General features: G+C 52.2%; 6 protein-coding genes across 6 annotated transcripts; 3 read left to right on the top strand and 3 right to left on the bottom strand.

Moving 5' to 3' along the window:
- Positions 1–32: 32 nt before the first annotated feature.
- P168DRAFT_264889 (Rag GTPase GTR1) lies at positions 33–1,157 on the top strand (the record flags this gene model as incomplete). Its single annotated transcript, XM_024834885.1, has 2 exons — positions 33–226; positions 329–1,157. 2 exons carry the CDS (start codon positions 33–35, stop codon positions 1,155–1,157), a joined length of 1,023 nt encoding a protein of 340 aa, XP_024694908.1.
- A 1,290-nt stretch (positions 1,158–2,447) lies between these two features.
- On the bottom strand, positions 2,448–4,535 carry P168DRAFT_288272 (AP-1 complex subunit mu). The gene is made up of 7 exons (XM_024836748.1): positions 4,439–4,535; positions 4,200–4,385; positions 4,010–4,138; positions 3,626–3,855; positions 3,086–3,575; positions 2,660–3,034; positions 2,448–2,571 (listed from the first exon to the last, which is right to left on the bottom strand). The coding sequence occupies exons 2-7, from the start codon at positions 4,236–4,238 to the stop codon at positions 2,491–2,493; spliced, it is 1,344 nt and encodes a 447-aa protein (XP_024694909.1). The 5' UTR covers positions 4,239–4,385; positions 4,439–4,535; the 3' UTR covers positions 2,448–2,490.
- A 543-nt stretch (positions 4,536–5,078) lies between these two features.
- Positions 5,079–6,251, bottom strand: P168DRAFT_302681 (mitochondrial 54S ribosomal protein mL57). Its single transcript, XM_024838683.1, has 3 exons — positions 5,815–6,251; positions 5,501–5,733; positions 5,079–5,422 (listed from the first exon to the last, which is right to left on the bottom strand). The coding sequence occupies exons 1-3, from the start codon at positions 6,203–6,205 to the stop codon at positions 5,267–5,269; spliced, it is 780 nt and encodes a 259-aa protein (XP_024694910.1). The 5' UTR covers positions 6,206–6,251; the 3' UTR covers positions 5,079–5,266.
- Positions 6,252–9,431: 3,180 nt separating this feature from the next.
- Positions 9,432–10,448, bottom strand: P168DRAFT_288277 (succinate dehydrogenase cytochrome b560 subunit). Its single transcript, XM_024836749.1, has 3 exons — positions 10,315–10,448; positions 10,168–10,258; positions 9,432–9,997 (listed from the first exon to the last, which is right to left on the bottom strand). Exons 1-3 carry the CDS (start codon positions 10,352–10,354, stop codon positions 9,559–9,561), a joined length of 570 nt encoding a protein of 189 aa, XP_024694911.1. The 5' UTR covers positions 10,355–10,448; the 3' UTR covers positions 9,432–9,558.
- A 1,251-nt stretch (positions 10,449–11,699) lies between these two features.
- Positions 11,700–12,258, top strand: P168DRAFT_316332 (uncharacterized protein; the record flags this gene model as incomplete). The annotated part of the gene is made up of 4 exons (XM_024839998.1): positions 11,700–11,775; positions 11,842–11,885; positions 11,946–12,074; positions 12,133–12,258. The coding sequence occupies 4 exons, from the start codon at positions 11,700–11,702 to the stop codon at positions 12,256–12,258; spliced, it is 375 nt and encodes a 124-aa protein (XP_024694912.1).
- Positions 12,259–13,198: 940 nt separating this feature from the next.
- Positions 13,199–15,451, top strand: P168DRAFT_288278 (cation diffusion facilitator family transporter). Its single transcript, XM_024836750.1, has 2 exons — positions 13,199–14,456; positions 14,529–15,451. Exons 1-2 carry the CDS (start codon positions 13,598–13,600, stop codon positions 15,179–15,181), a joined length of 1,512 nt encoding a protein of 503 aa, XP_024694913.1. The 5' UTR covers positions 13,199–13,597; the 3' UTR covers positions 15,182–15,451.
- The last annotated feature ends 33 nt before the right edge of the window (positions 15,452–15,484 follow it).

The raw sequence follows: 15,484 nt of genomic DNA on the forward strand, positions 1-15,484 counted from the left end.
TCCCTCTGACCTCGGGAGAGGGATCCTGCATCATGGATGTGCGAAAGAAGAAGAGAAAGGTTCTCCTGATGGGGAAGAGCGGCTCGGGGAAGTCGTCCATGCGGTCAATCATCTTCAGCAACTACGTCGCCAAGGATGTGCGGCGCTTGGGTGCTACCATTGATGTGGAGCACAGCCATGTCAAATTCATGGGGAACCTCACTCTCAACCTCTGGGATTGCGGTGGGTGAGTTTGTAGTCGTCTCTTTTTCTCCAGCCACTTGTTCATCTAGAGGGAACGTTCCCCAATTGATGGACCATGGACTGACCCCCCCTCGTCATCCACCAGACAAGATGCCTTCATGGAGACCTATCTGGCGTCGCAGCGCGGCAACATCTTCTCGGACGTCGCCGTTATGATCTACGTCTTCGACATCGAATCTCGCGAGGTGGAGCGCGATCTAGACACCTACAACGCCATCATCACGGCGCTGAAGGAGTTCAGCCCCAACGCCTACGTCTTCTGTCTGGTGCACAAGCTGGACCTGATCCAGGCGGAGCACCGCCAGCGCATCTACGAGGAACGCTCGGCACTGATCCGCAGCCGCTCGGAACACTTCGCCATCGACACCTTCGGCAGCAGTATCTGGGACCAGTCGCTGTACAAGGCATGGGCCGGCATCGTCCACCGCCTGATCCCCAACCTAACAGTCATCGAGCGCTTCCTGCAAGCCTTTGCCAAGCGCATCGGCGCTGAGGAGGTCATCTTATTCGAGCGTTCCACCTTCCTGACCGTCACGTCGGTCTCATCCGAAGTCGGGGACCTGAACCCCATCTACGACCGGCACGAGCGCCTGTCCAATATCATGAAGGCGTTCAAGCACTGCGCCGCGCGCAACACCCACACCACGCCGGCCTCCGCCGGCTTCGTCGTCATGCACACCAAGACCCCGCAGTTCAACGTCTTCCTGGGCCGCTTCACCGACAACACCTATATATTCCTGGTCGTGCCGCCCGGCGAGGCCGCCTACAACTGCGCGGTGCTGAACACCATGCTCGCGCGGGAGGGCTTCTCCAAGGCGGCGGCTATGGGGCACGGCGATGGGTTTCCGCTTCCGGCTCCGGAGACGCCTGATGGGGACGTGTCTACGAGTAATTCTGACTCTACTCGAGGGTAGCATCGACATCTCCTACCAGGTACTATCACAACTAGGGAGATATATGGCGTTTCGACACGTCACATATCTTTCCAAACACTCGACTCGTGTCATCTCATGACCCTACTACACCCAGTCTAATATTTTTTTCTTTCTTTCTTTCTTCCTTTCTTCCTTTCATTCACATCATCGATTCCACCCGAGTCCACATTGGATACGAAAACAGCAAGCAAGCAAGCAATGACGGCGTTCCGGGACAAAAACCTCACCCTTTATGTTCTTCACTTTCCTTTCCTTTCATTTAATCCTTCTATGTTCCTTTCACAGATTCTTCTCATATTATTTCTGGTGTTGTTTGTGACATGATACCCAAGCATGACATGTCTGTGTTCCTCCTCCTCCTGATTGGTTCATTTGAATTGAAGTCTTTCTCTTCCTGGAGTTAGTTGTCTTGAGTAGGTATCTTGACTTGTCACTCCTCCTTATCGCTGTCTGTGGTTTGGTTTGGTTTGGTTTGGTTTGCAGTGTGCAGTGTGCAGAGTGCAGTCAGCAACCTCAAGGACAGTGAAATAGATAACGAACAACCAAGCAAATAAATAAATAAATAAAAAAACCAAAAATAGACATGTTTCTACAATCACGTTATGCATGTATATATTGACCTCAACTATCCGTTTAGCGAGGTAAGTAGAATTCTCATAAACCGTGTATATAAAAGACAACCCTTTCTCCATCTTAGCAGTACATTTATGTATACAGTTAGTATTACCACATGCCTATGATCCCCTATACCTCTGTGTAAACGATTTCCCCCTACCAGGCCAGTAAACAATCCATAGCATAGCCACATAGGTAAGGTAAGGTAGGTAGATATACAAATAGATAATTAAACAGACTCTTCCCAAGGATCTATATCATTAACAAAGTGAGCAAGAACACTTTGCTAGTGCTTCGAAACACATAGCTAACTCTTGGTGTATTGATTGTGTTGGCTGGTGTTGTTAGTTGGTGGATACTGATAGGGAAGAAAATCGATTCACTAGGTAGGTCAGTCCATGGTGGTTTATGGCATGCATGTTCTTTGTTTACCTAGGTAGAGTAGAATACTTGATGGTTGCTCTGTACGATCTCAATTGTCTGGCTTGTCAATGTTGGGGAATTAATGGGCTTAATTATGCTTATGCTTATGCTTATGATAATGATGATGATGATGATGATGATGATGATGATGAACATTCCAGTGCCAGATGATTTGCACATTCAATTATACCAGCCTACAACATCTTCAAGAAGCAATAATCTATTGAACTAGCCATATTCAAATAAAGTAAAATAAAACGCTGTATAAATAATATCATTGTACATCGGGCATCCGGACGGCAATGTCTCCAGATTGCGTAATGTATCGGACCCAAGGGAGAGAGGGGTATTGTAGCTGTGAACGTTAGCTTTCAATCCAAATAAAGAACATAAAAGAAGGGCAATAAGAAGAAAGGGGGGGGGGGAGGGAGGGGGAGGAATACCTTCGGCTCCGTAATCTTCAAGTACCGGACCTGAATCCCACTGGTGGTAAAATACGGAATCTCGAACTTGACGTTGATGGGTCTCTTGGCCTTGCCCAGGGCCCCTGCGCCGCCCATACTCCCGCCGAACCCGCCCGTCATGCCGCCGCCTACCTCGTCGTCGCCCTTGACGGAGGGGAGACCCAGCTCTGCGCGCATCAGGAACTCCTTGCCGCCGCCGAACTGCTTGATCTTCCACACGATGGCGGACTGTTCCGGGGCGTACTGCACTGTGCCGATGTTGGTGCGGAAGCGGGGGGAGTCGGCGTCCTCCGGGACGGGGACGATGATCTCGACGTTGTTGGCTGTGCTGCGGCGTTTGAATTGAGCTTTGGCCTATATTTTGTTAGTTACGTTGTTGATATTAACAAGGGGGCGGGAGAATACCTTGAGCATATATTCAATACGCGACCCCGAGTGCGACTCCACCAGACACTCGACCCAGATCAGCGGCTTGACCTGCGTGTTGAGCCGGTAGCTCATGAGCTCGAATTCTCCGTCCGGCGGGATGAAGCTGATGGTGCGGTCGTTCTCGAATCGCGACAGCCGCACGCACTGGTGGAACTTGACGTCCTCCATCTCGACGGCCTTGCCGCGCGTCGCCCGCCCCGTCGTCTCGAACATCGCCTTGTCGTTCAGCCCCAGCCGCAGCTCGGGCATCCCGCTGAGGTAGCACTTCATCTTGACCGCGCCGAGAATCTCCGAGCGCAGCACGTTGCCCGACGCGGACACCAGCAGGTTGAGCGACTCCACCACGTCCAGGAAGACCTCGTTCTTGCGGTAGCGGATGCCCTCGCTGCGCCAGGAGACGGCATTGGTGACGGCGATCGGGGGACGGGCTTGGATTTCCAGTTTGTGGGATTCCTGTGTGATATATCTAGGACGGTCAGTTCCTTTGCCTCTGGATTGTGGGATCAGGCGGCGCACTCCTGTAAGATTTTGCTCTCCGTTGTCTGCGGATACCCAAAATCCATCATCTCGTCGAGCAATTCATAGATAACGACAAAGTTGTCGCGGATACTCTCCTCCTCCAGCACCTTGAAGTATTCGGTGAAGACCTCGACGAGCTTGTGGAGGAAGAGCAGGATTTCGGTGGCATTGGTGTTTTTCTTGGTCAGCGCGAGGATGTAAAGGTTGCTGTGGCGGATATATAGGTACTGCACACGTCAGTCAGCTAAACCATCCAGCGTTTCGTTCTGAAAGAATCGGGCTGGGAATATGGGAGACACAGGTTGCGGGGAACGAAGGCGGGGAGCGAGACGGGACGGCCAGAACACGCAACACGCAACGCGGGAAGCTCGAAAGACGTACGTTGATTCCTTCGTGAGAAAAGCAGGGCGGCACGGCGGAGCTCTCTTCTTCGGCGTCGCTGAGGAGGATAGGGAATTTCTCGACGGCGGACATGGGAATGTCTCCGCGATAGTTTCGGGCTAAAAGGGTCTGGGTCCCCGACGGTCAGTACGGAGAGGGGGGCAAGCCATCCTTTGAGGGGTTGACACACCTTGCCCTTGAGGTCGAGGAAGAAGAGGGCCGAGGCCATGGTGGAGGATTGAGGAGAGGATAGATTCTAAGGATGAGAAGATATGACGATCGAGGATCAAATCGGCCGGGTCGAGTCGAATTGAACGGGGGATTAAACGCAGCGGGAGGCCAGCGAAACCACTAGCGACATGCTGCGATAGGGGCACTGGGCACGTGCATTAGAAGGGTGTCGATGTGTAGATGGAGGAGCAAACCCACAAGTCAGGGAAAGATAGGAGATGCGAGTCCGGGGGGGTACTGGGAGTCGCGAAGAAGACGGATTAGAGGAGGAGAGAAGTGAGGTTGTTGAATGAGTTGGATCATCCCCGACTCGATTTAATTTCCTGTTCTTTCTTAGATCACTTTATGATCCCTTTTATGGTGATTATGTAACTATCCGTGCATAGCGGACGGGATGATCTAATCATGCATAAACCATGCACAATCCTTATCCTGCTGACTCACCCCTGTCAGTCCCACTAACCACATCCAGCCTAGCGCACATCCCAGGTCCATATCTTCTCGAATTTTTTTCGCTCCGGCCTTTTCCTTTTTCTTTCTTCTTCAACGCTCCCAATAGACAGTTCAAGTCAGCATAAATTACTTTGCGTGATTTTCGGACACCATCAGGCATTCTGTCGGTGGTATCCGGTCTTTCATTGCTGAATTGCGATACAGTGGTGCGGAGACTACGATCGTTCTCTGAACGAGGGTTCCATAAGAGCTGGCCGAGTATTTTACGGTTATTCGGGCGGCGTCAGAGGAACCGGACATCTCTTGCATACTTTTTATTTTATTTTAACTCATTTTATCACATTCTCAATTCTCGTATAGGCAGAATATCATTCAATGATCTTTTCCAATTCAAATCCATATGTATATCACAGGTCGTATAGTAGTACAGTACACAAAAAGGACAAGAAAGAAACAGTATCCTGAGGATGATGGCAGTCCCCAGCCAATCCCGATCCATACACAATCGGTCAAGGTAAAGATAGAAATGAGAATAACGCCTGAAATGCTCCCTGTACACCCTCCCTAGCGCTCTCAAGCCGTAGTCTTGAAGCCCAGCGGCGCCAGTATCCGCTCCTGAGCCACCTGGTTGGCCGCATGGCCGCCCTTCTCCAGCGAGATGGCACCGATAACCGCGTACATCGTGTGGGTGAGGACCAGGTCAAGTCCGGACGTGGTCAGGTTTTGAGGCTGACAAGGACATATGTTAGCCACGTAAAATCACAGGCGGGACGTAGCATATCCCTCCGGGATAAAGGCGAAACTCACCTTTCTCGGGCTCCACCGCAGAACCTTCTGCAACTCGTACTTCTGCGCCAGTTCCGCCATCTGCGTCTTGCTGATCAAGAAGTCCTTCATACCCTGAGACAGGTTGTTCAGGCCATCGAGAGCCGGGTGCGTGAAAGGCTCGCGGCCTTGAGCATCAGGAGCCGCCGCGTTCGCGGAGGTGCTGGGGCTCTGCACGAGCGCCAGCGAAGCCTGCAGCTGAACGATCCGCTTCCCTGCAAGTCAAACACGTCTCGTCAGCTATGTCCCAATTGACCGACTGGGATCGGCTGAGAGCCAAGTGAGATCAAACTTACCCAAGAAAGCCAACCGATCATTGAATCCCCTCCGGCCCTGGTCAAAACTCTTATGCGTCACCGCCAGCCACTTCACCTCATCGGACAAAACCTTGTCACCGTCCTTGCCGAGCATGCGCAGGTAGAACTCATCCAAGGCCTTCGGGTCGGAGTTGACAGGATATTCTTGTCGGCGCGAATCGAACCGCAAGCTGAAGGGGGCCTTTGCGCGCGGCGGCGTGTACGACCAGCGGGGCTTGTTCGCGTAGTCGACTGGGGAGGAAGCCTCCTGCTCGGTCGAGTATGCACGCCGGGAGAGAAGAGCGGACGACGAGACGATGGGCGCGGCGAAGGTGCGGCAGGTCGAACAGGAGACGGTCCTGGCCGCGCGCGCGGATAGCATGGATGCCATTGTGTGAATCGAGAAAGAAGAGACCGACGGGGAGGGTGCGAGAGGGTCGTTGGGGGGAGTTCACGCTGAGAGAGCGAGGGAGCGATTGGAATTCCGTTCGGGATGGATCATTGGGAAGATTTCGGAGGTGCGGCGCTAGTCCTGTTTGGGTTGTATATATAGACACCTCAGGTGTCAATATCCAGTGCTCTCAGACAGATATTCAAGGCCGTTTCATCGTGTCACTGTTGAGCAGTGTCATTTTCTAAGCAGAGGCGTAGGATAATATGAGACAAAAATAGTACATTAGCATCCTATTCTTAGGCGCCCGGTCTGTAGAAGTACATCTACCCTCTTCCATGTCAACCACCCCGTCCTTGCCATACACTGAGGTACTGGCGGACTGGCCTCCTACATCCGTCTGTAATGGTCCGATTAGGCCTATATGTTTTGGTTTCTATTTGATTGCGTCACCCAGTCCCACCGGGTCAATTCGTGTGTGATTTGTAGAGGACGGGGAGCATGGTTGCTGAAGCTTTAGGCCATTGAATCTCCAAACCAACATGTTGCAGCGGTCTCCAGCCGTATCCATCTCTAGTCTTCTTCTGAATAACGCCAACATCAGCATAGTCTTGTCTATAGGTCATGCCATGGGCCGTGACGAAGACAGACCCATCACAGAAACGCGGCCTTGCACCATCTCGATCCGTACGATGACAAAAAGAGTATATCCTGAAACCCCTCGCGGCTAGTTCCTTCCCCCACGGCGATATGAAATGGGACAAGCCCAACCCCCCATTTTACTCACTGCCTCAGACAATAAGCACCTGCAGCAGCCCACCGGATAAGCCTCGGCAGATAGCGTCAGAACCAGCGGTAAGTAAGTAAACAGCCGTTTGCAGGAAAACTCCCGGCACGATACAGTGTGCATGGTCCATGGTGGCACCGCTGTCCTGGTTACGCAAGCCATTGCGGATGCAGGTAAATAATGGGTTTAGGATGGTCAGAGATGCAGACGGGTAGTTTTTGCGCCAATACAAGAAGCACCCCGAGGGCTTCGGGGTTTTCGTGGAGTTTAACGTCTGTCTGCGGCTACTGCTGGAGCAAATGCCTGTCGCTACCGTTAGAAGGACTGAGCTTTGTATACGGGTTAGAGAGTTGTGCTGAGCTTTGATAAGCTCCACCACCATATTCACAAGAATCGATAGCTCTCACACCGCTAATACTGCTGGCCGGGATACCTGCTAGAGCTCTCTCGGCCTCTGGCGCAAGCCCTAACGCTGTCCTATCAATTGAGGTGTCATTTGCGCGACCATGGGGTGTTGAGAGCTCCACGTGTTGGTTGTTTGGTAAATGGTACCCACTGGAATGGAGCGGTGCAGGGCTCATCTGGGGCCGATGTGTTTGCTTCTTAGACCGCAATTTCGGACCAGTTTTGCGAAACTCTGTTAGTCAAGGACGCCGGACAAAGGGACAAAAAGGAAAGAGCAACAAGAGAAGAGATAAGAAATGAGGAATATATATATCGCAGGGAGATACGGCAAGAAGGATCACGGGTAATACACCGATCCCTCTGTTCATAACAATGCCTTTGTATACTCCACTTGGTAGCCAATCGGGGGTCTCTTCCTTTTCTCGAACTGCGAAGACCCTGTTTTCATCGAAACACGGCTCCACGAGCTCCCGTGAGCAACTCGACTGATCCACACAGCGGATGCAAAGCCAAACGCCCCGAGCTCCAGGAAGCAAGCAATGAATCCGAATTCAGGGCGTTGTGCCGGGAGGGGAAAGAATAGATGTCAGAAGCAAACTAGAATAGATATTCTGCGCCGCTAGCAATTACCACGAGAGTTCAGAAGAGGAAAGAAAAGAAAGGAACGAAAACAAGAACTGTGAATCTTCTCGGGGTATGAATACGACGCAAGGAAACCGCATGTTGGCACCGCAAGTTGGCTACCGGCGGATTGGCTGCAGGAATCCGGGGAGCTCATCCACCCGAGGCCGAAGGTATCACAAGGCCCGCGGCTGCAAGGTTGAGAAGACCAGGATGGTGGCCGGGGAACTGGGCTGTGGCGGACACAAATGCAAAGACGTTGGGGACGTCCACGCTCTCCATTCCCCAGTCAGTGCTAAGTATAGGACCTGGGGAGCATGTTCAAGCGATAGCGCCGGTTTGCGCACCCCGATTTTCTAGATTATACGTCCAATTTATCGTCGGGCCCTTGCAGGGCAGCGCGAACAGTCCTCCTCCGCCGGAGTCTGGTCGCTTGTGGAGATAGCCATCCGAAGGTCGACATGGCCTTCTCCACGCGGCCCTTTCCCGTGCTGTCGGATGGTTGCTGGGTTGCTGGGTTGGCGGTGTATAGGGGCTGGAGCATTTAAACAGCGCAGTCGTGCCAATCTCTCTGGCAAGAAACCTAACTTTTGCTTTGCCAGGATCAGTATCTACCCACTGTCACAAGGAAGAGCACAGCATCTCTGTCACCATCTTGACACCTGACCCTCACTACCTCCCACAACGTCCTCCATCTTGTGTATCCCTCGCTTCAATCCTATCCCGACCCATCAAATCCGCACGCTTCGTGCTCTGGAAACATGGGACCCGTCGCCGATCCTTTGTGTATTCGAAACCCCACTCGGACAGCTTCACAGAACAGATTCCAGGGGCGGGGAAATATCGGCATAATCGTGTTCTCCGTGCAAGACCCGCCGTCCCCCCGACCTTTTCCACCGAACCCTCCTCCAAGTCCTGCCTGATTTTGCCTCGCTCTGGACCCCCTGGAAGGGTTTACCCGGAGTGAACCATGAGTGAAGATGAACCATGCGTGGAGATTGGTATGTTGGAGCAGGTCGTACGTTTCGGCCAAGCCCTGAGTTCGCTAGGGTTTCAATGCTGACCCCTGTCACAGAGCACAGATAAGCAAATTAATGACCGCCGGTATTTCAACTTGAAACCAGAGAAGAACGATTGGACACCATAATAGACGGGTTAAAAAGATGCATTGGCATGTTTTCGGTGATTGGCTTTAGACAGTTAGAAGAATGAGGGACAGAATCAAGAGTGGTGAGGCCGTGTAATTGCATCAGCTGATATTCAGCCATCAAAAGAACCCAAAGCCAACGTGCTTTCCCGCTATCTATCAAGGCATTGAAGCACTTTCTTCCTACCATAGAACAGTCAAGACCAGATAACTACCCGGCTGTTTCCATCTCGGATTGTTTATAGAACCACAACGAATACCAGACGTGGAAGATTTAAAGATCAGCCTTGATTGACACTGGTAAAATATACTGCACGAAGAACAATTTTATAAGAACAACACTAGGAAAGGGGTAAAAGAAAGAACACCACTCGAAGGTATGACACATGAAACTTAATACAGAAGCGCAAGAGAAAGGGCACTGATTGTGCTCAGGCCCACCACAGTCCAGCCCGACTTGATGACCTGCTGGTTAGTGATACCAATGCAGAGATCCCACAGCAAGTGACGGACGCCGTTCATGCAGTGGTAGGTGAAAGGGAGAGCAGCGGCGGTCTTCAGGATAACCTTGGCAGCGAGGGGGAGGGCGCCGAAGGCAGCGGCCATGGAGGCCGACTCCAGGTGCCAGCCCAGCAGGGGAGAGGCGAGGTAAGCCGTGGCGAACAGGTACAGAGGGCCGGACATGACGAGACCGGTGATACGGTGGATAGAACTGCCGATCCAGGTGATCTGGGGCTTGTAGATGCTCAGGTGGGGGGAGACCGGGCGGTTCAGGCGCTGCTGGGCGAGGATCTTGGTGGGATCTTGGGTGTTCGTGGTCGACGCGGTGAATCTGTCAATGTCAATCAATATATTCTCTTGGCATAAGCTGAGAACGTTGTGTCTCTTGTCCCGTCGCTGATAGGAGGCCTCGCATGACGTCGATTATCCCTGTCGCAATGCGACCGATTGCACCGACCAGACCGTCGCAATGGCACAAGAGACCCGGAAATCATCACCCACCTCGTCTGGACATTCCTTCCCATCGCAATGGTGGCCGGGGAGGCGGCGTTCATCGCCGCCCACCGCATGGCGTAGGGCTGCTGGACGGCGACTGGATCACGAATTAGTTGAGACACCCGAATTGCACGCGGACAAGAAAGAACATACGCCGTCGCAGGGACTGTTGAGCGACCTTCTGGGAAAGCATGATGAAGATAGATATGACACCTGAGTCGAGAGTGGAGCAGCAGCAGGCAAGGAGAGTACCGTCGTCGTCGTCAACGAGAAAGTCCAAAAGGCGCCTCGAACTCCCGATCTGTGTCGGAATCGCGGGTCGGACTACCTCGGGTTGCGCTGTGATCACGTGGACTCGGCATTATTCTCCCAGTGCAGCCAATCAGCGGCTGCGCATTACCATCTCGGAGAATTCTTCTTCCCACACTCACCGCCCTCGTCACGGGATTGCCCTATATAATATTTTCGACCGCGTTTTTCCTTCCTGCTTTTTCTTTCTTCTCTACGGGTCTCCGCCCACGTCGGCCACCATTCACTGGGATGAGGTCGACGTGCTAAGCATCTCTCACTGATTTCGGCATTCTGTCGCGATCGCCGAGAGGAATGAGAACCCCAGAGGGACTCCCGTCGTTAATCGCCCATTCTTCTCTCGTCAATGAGACGTAAAGGGTTTCATATCAGGGTCACATCGCCTATATACTTTTATGTTGGCACTTTCGTAGTTAAGTGGGATGGGATAACATGATCATGTAGAACTGGGTCATCATATTTTCGTCGAGTACGGAGTAAAGCCGACCGATTTAAGGGTCTGCTCGCAACGGGCAGGTTCGTGGGTCTACCCGACGGGTCCGCCAACTGGCAACTCGAGCCCTGGGAGATCACTGCCCTGTCATCCCGATGCTTGTGTGCAATGACCCCGCAACTGGCATCCGTATCATAGGCGCAGAAGTCATCTTTGAATCGCCATGGTACGGGGTGCTAAGTTATACCCATTGTGGTTGTACCCCAACCCTATTAAAGTTGTTGGTGTGTTCTCAAACAGTAACAATATCAAGCCACGCCTCAAGCTACCTACTTCGCAGTGTGGAAGATATACCATGTTCTAGAAGATGTCTCCGGCGGATAAACTGAGTAGGATTTGGTTCAAAAGAACAGTCCATACTCTCCTCCTTCTAACCGGTTTCTTGTTTGCAAGTCGTGCTCCATGGTATTGCCGCGTCTTTCCAATTTTCTTGGTCACTTGGAGTTCGAGTCCATCATAATTACATCCTACCTTGTAGAACACGGCAACTGTCTTCATTCTATACTTATCGAAGTTTGAAATATTACTATGACTGCATGCCTGAAGTGAATAGCATAGTTCGTAATGTTACCAACGCTAGAACAGTGAAATGGGGAAAGAAGTTGATATCAGGGTCTTTGTCACTACTTTCAGACATTGATATATAACCTTCTGCCAGCTGGTCACAGCAGATCCAAGAAAGGCTCCCTTGTTCTACACATTCTGTCCCGATCATACTAAAGTGCTCAACAACCAAATGGCTACTGAACAGACTGGGCTGAACGTTCTTCGCCAGAGAAGCATTGTCGACTGCGACACCATGGACGAGGATGGTAAGTATTCTACATATAAACCGTCAGATGTATGAAGACAAGCCGAGTATCTTAACCAGTCTCCAGGGGCTAGATCATTTGGACCATTCGACGACTGCACTTCCAATCAGGTATTTTGATATTCCAACCATCAGAGCAAAGAAGATGTTGACCATCTCGCCATCATCTAGGCAATCGCATACGCCGAGCTCTCCAAGCCCAAACATACAGGGTTGATCGCCGCCGCCGTTATCCACGCCGGAAGGCTGCTCCAGGAATTCCCTGGCATCGGTCTGCGGGAATTAGCGGTGGAAGTTGCAGTAATAGCCCGTTTACCTCTCCTGCCTCCTGTACGTCCGCCAATATAAAGCCGTGAAGATGGTCAAGTTGGCCCTGAAGATCGCCCCGTATGTTACGGGCCACGTCCATATCCAGACAAACCCTTACTATGTGTACTCGACTGAGAACACCATCTCTTATGCGCAGAGGGAGCAACTCCCATAGTATTAGAATCAGTCGACTACTCCAGCCTGACTAATTCTATTTCTAGGAATTATCCAGCTCTTCCAGATCCTACAGCCAGAGTTCCCACCATGTAGGATCTGTATCATACTCCTAGAAACTTGGGAGGGCTTGATAGCGTGCCAGATCCTTTCACAAGACGGGGCATACACTATCGCTACCCTAATCTTTACTCTAGAACAGGCAGCTCTGGCGGAAGAGGTAGGGTGCATGTACGTGGCGCCGTACGTGAACCAGCTGAGGGTTCATTGTGACCCGGGGTAAGCCATTCTCCATCCGTCACAAGAAATATTGTTATCAAAGAGTACATACATATTGAATCCACCCGATAGTCCCAGACACCGGCACAAAGCCCCTCCACCTCTGCGTCCGCATCCAGAGATACTACGAATCCATCAAAGCCGAAACACAAGTCTTACTTGCCAATCTGACCTCCACAGAGGAAATATTCACCCCTGCAACCGTGGACCACATCACTATTTCCTCAGGTCTCCTGCGTCATCTTGCAGAGCCCATCTCCTCCCCGCTATCGAACTTCTTGTTCGATATTGATCTTGATCTCGGCGCGGCGCCCTGCCACCGCGTGTCGTTCCTCCATGACGAGTCGGCGTATCGGCTAGCAGTCACGAGAGGTATGAATGGGAAAAGCGAGGGGAAGCTCACTGAGGCGATCAATATCTTTTGTGATAGACAGGATCGGCTAGCTCAGTTGATTGGGTGTTAGGGTTGCTGTGTTGTGCGCAGTGGCGCTTATTTAGGAGGCTTCAAGTTGTACGTGCTAATCAATGATGTCTTTGTTGGATAATGCCACTTCCTTGTTTATATAAAATACCCCAAGTTGATCATGATATGGCCAAAACAAGGCATCAAGTTAGGGCTAACGAGTGACGTCGGAGCGGAAGCTCAGCGCATGTCGGGATCATGACTTGCCGGTCTTGGTATGATTAATTCATCCTTATCTTCCTCTCTCTTTCCTGACTTCTTGCTCTTTCAACAACCTCCCTCCCCTCACCAACCTCCTCAATTGGTATATACAACAAAGACAGATGCACTGTGATCACGGTGCATCCAACGGCCAAGAAGAACAGAGTGTCCTCAGCTCGTGAATCATCAGTATTCGGTGCTGATTGAACAGCTTATTGATTGTTCTCATTACTATTATTGTCCAAGGGCTAAGCGTTATTTGCTGACGGGCCCCAGACTTGGCCTAGCGTTTATTTTTATTATTCTATTTTTCATTGGATTAATTACTTGTCCAGTTTGTTCTTTGTTACGACTATTGATCGACCTGTGCGTGCGCCTTGCGGCACTCCGGCCTGAGATGCCGCTGACGCAGCGCCTGCGGTGCAGGGCGCATTTGTTCGATTCGTATTCCTGCCGGTCATCCTCCCTCCGCCCCTCCACCTGGAGAGAAGCTCGATCTGGTATTGCTCTTCTTCCTCGTGTTCGTCTGTCCTCAGCTCCACTTCGTGTTTTGCGAACTTCCTCGACAACGCTACCTCGTGTCGGTTATTATAAGAAGTCCGGCTCCCTCCCTGTCTCCCTTTCCTCCGCCTCTCCCCGCCTGCTTCCGCCCCCTTCTTGCATCACATCCACCACCACCCCCGTCACCCTCCCTGCCATGGTCGAGCAAACCAGAGGCCACGGTGGCCACCATCACCATCACCATCACCACCATGGCAGCAATGTCTACCTCACCTCCTCGAACACCCACGACGCGGGCGTCCGGATCACGCGAATTGGTCTCGTGGCCAACCTGGCCATGGCCATTGGCAAGTTTATCGGAGGATACATGTTTCACTCGCAGGCCCTGGTGGCTGACGCCTACCATGCGTTGACCGATCTGGTGTCGGATTTTCTGACGCTGGGCACGGTCGCCTGGTCGCTCAAACCCCCGAGCGAACGTTTTCCGAGCGGCTACGGGAAGATCGAGAGCATTGGCGCGCTGGGCGTGAGCGGCCTGTTGCTGTGCGGAGGTGTATTTATGGGGTTAAATTCCGGCCAGGTGCTGCTCAGTCAGTTTTATCCCGAAGCCGCGGAGACGATGGCGCATCTGGGGGTCCTCGGTCACGTCCATTCGCATTCGCATAGCCACGGGATTGACGCGTCGGGTCCCAGCATCCACGCGGCGTGGCTCGCGGCAGGGTCTATCGTGGTGAAAGAATGGTTGTATCATGCCAGTATGTCTCACTCCCGTCTCCTTGATCTGTCCCCCCTCAGCACCGCATGCTAATACGTTCATGATTCTCCAGCTATGAAAGTCGCGACCGAACGCAAATCCTCAGTCCTAGCCTCCAACGCCGTTCACCACCGAATCGATTCGTTGACGAGCATCGTTGCCCTCTGCACCATTGCCGGCACCTACGTCTTCCGGGATGCCTCGTGGCTGGACCCCGTGGGCGGGCTCCTGATTTCGCTGATGGTCATCAAGGCGGGATGGGGTAACACTACATCGTCGCTCCTCGAGCTGGCGGACACCACGGTGGACGACGAGATCAAGGACTCGGTGCAGAAGGCTGCCGCCAAGGTGCTTGGAAAGATGCGCGACGGCAGTGAGATCCAGGTCCGCGCCGTCCAGGGGATGAAATCCGGACAGAACTACCTGATGGACGTGGAACTGGCGGTGCCCGGCGCATGGCCCATCGCGCGGTCGCGCGAGATCGAGGAGAGCGTGCGGTCGGCGATCGGAGTGGCCGTGCGGGGTGTGAAGCGCGTCAAGATCCGCTTTGTACCTGTTGAAAACGAAGAGCCCACCTTCTCCGAGGAGTTCATCTCGACGGAGGGTGTCTCCGAGCGCACCCCGGAATCGGACGAAGGAGCCATCGATGCGCAATTCGACGGTCACACCCATGACCACGACCATGACCATGATCATACCCACGACTCTACCCGCAAGCGACGTTGATTTTGCGTTACAGTGGCTAGTGTTTGTGTCGATTGTACATTTCTTTTGCATCCGGACCTCGAAAATTGACGGGTCAAAGATACCCCCACGGCTGAATTGGTGGGCCGGAGAAGTCGGGTTGGAATAGACTCTGATTGAAGAAAATAGTAGATGGCAATCGATTTGTGATGGACCGACTTGATACATACCCAGATAGTTGGCCATCTGTCTTGTCTATAGATCGTATACACCACTATATACATACTAAAAAACTCATACCCACGAGTCCAGACATCTAATGAGATAAGGTATAGACTAGATAAA

This window comes from Aspergillus campestris, assembly GCF_002847485.1.
Source record: "Aspergillus campestris IBT 28561 chromosome Unknown P168scaffold_3, whole genome shotgun sequence".
In the NCBI taxonomy this organism is placed as follows: domain Eukaryota; kingdom Fungi; phylum Ascomycota; class Eurotiomycetes; order Eurotiales; family Aspergillaceae; genus Aspergillus; species Aspergillus campestris.

Coding starts and splice junctions, on each gene's coding strand:
- P168DRAFT_288272 (XM_024836748.1), bottom strand. CDS start 4,238: ATGGCCTCGGCCCTCTTCTTCCTCGACCTCAAGGGCAAG. Junction 4,139..4,199: donor TCCTCGACCTCAAGGGCAAG/GTGTGTCAACCC, acceptor TCGGGGACCCAG/ACCCTTTTAGCCCGAAACTA. Junction 3,856..4,009: donor TTTCTCACGAAGGAATCAAC/GTACGTCTTTCG, acceptor TGACGTGTGCAG/TACCTATATATCCGCCACAG.
- P168DRAFT_302681 (XM_024838683.1), bottom strand. CDS start 6,205: ATGGCATCCATGCTATCCGCGCGCGCGGCCAGGACCGTCTCCTGTTCG. Junction 5,734..5,814: donor TGATCGGTTGGCTTTCTTGG/GTAAGTTTGATC, acceptor TTTGACTTGCAG/GGAAGCGGATCGTTCAGCTG. Junction 5,423..5,500: donor TGCGGTGGAGCCCGAGAAAG/GTGAGTTTCGCC, acceptor TGTCCTTGTCAG/CCTCAAAACCTGACCACGTC.
- P168DRAFT_288277 (XM_024836749.1), bottom strand. CDS start 10,354: ATGCTTTCCCAGAAGGTCGCTCAACAGTCCCTGCGACGGC. Junction 10,259..10,314: donor TCAACAGTCCCTGCGACGGC/GTATGTTCTTTC, acceptor TTCGTGATCCAG/TCGCCGTCCAGCAGCCCTAC. Junction 9,998..10,167: donor GGAAGGAATGTCCAGACGAG/GTGGGTGATGAT, acceptor TGACATTGACAG/ATTCACCGCGTCGACCACGA.
- P168DRAFT_288278 (XM_024836750.1), top strand. CDS start 13,598: ATGCCGCTGACGCAGCGCCTGCGGTGCAGGGCGCATTTGTTCGATTCG. Junction 14,457..14,528: donor AGAATGGTTGTATCATGCCA/GTATGTCTCACT, acceptor ATGATTCTCCAG/CTATGAAAGTCGCGACCGAA.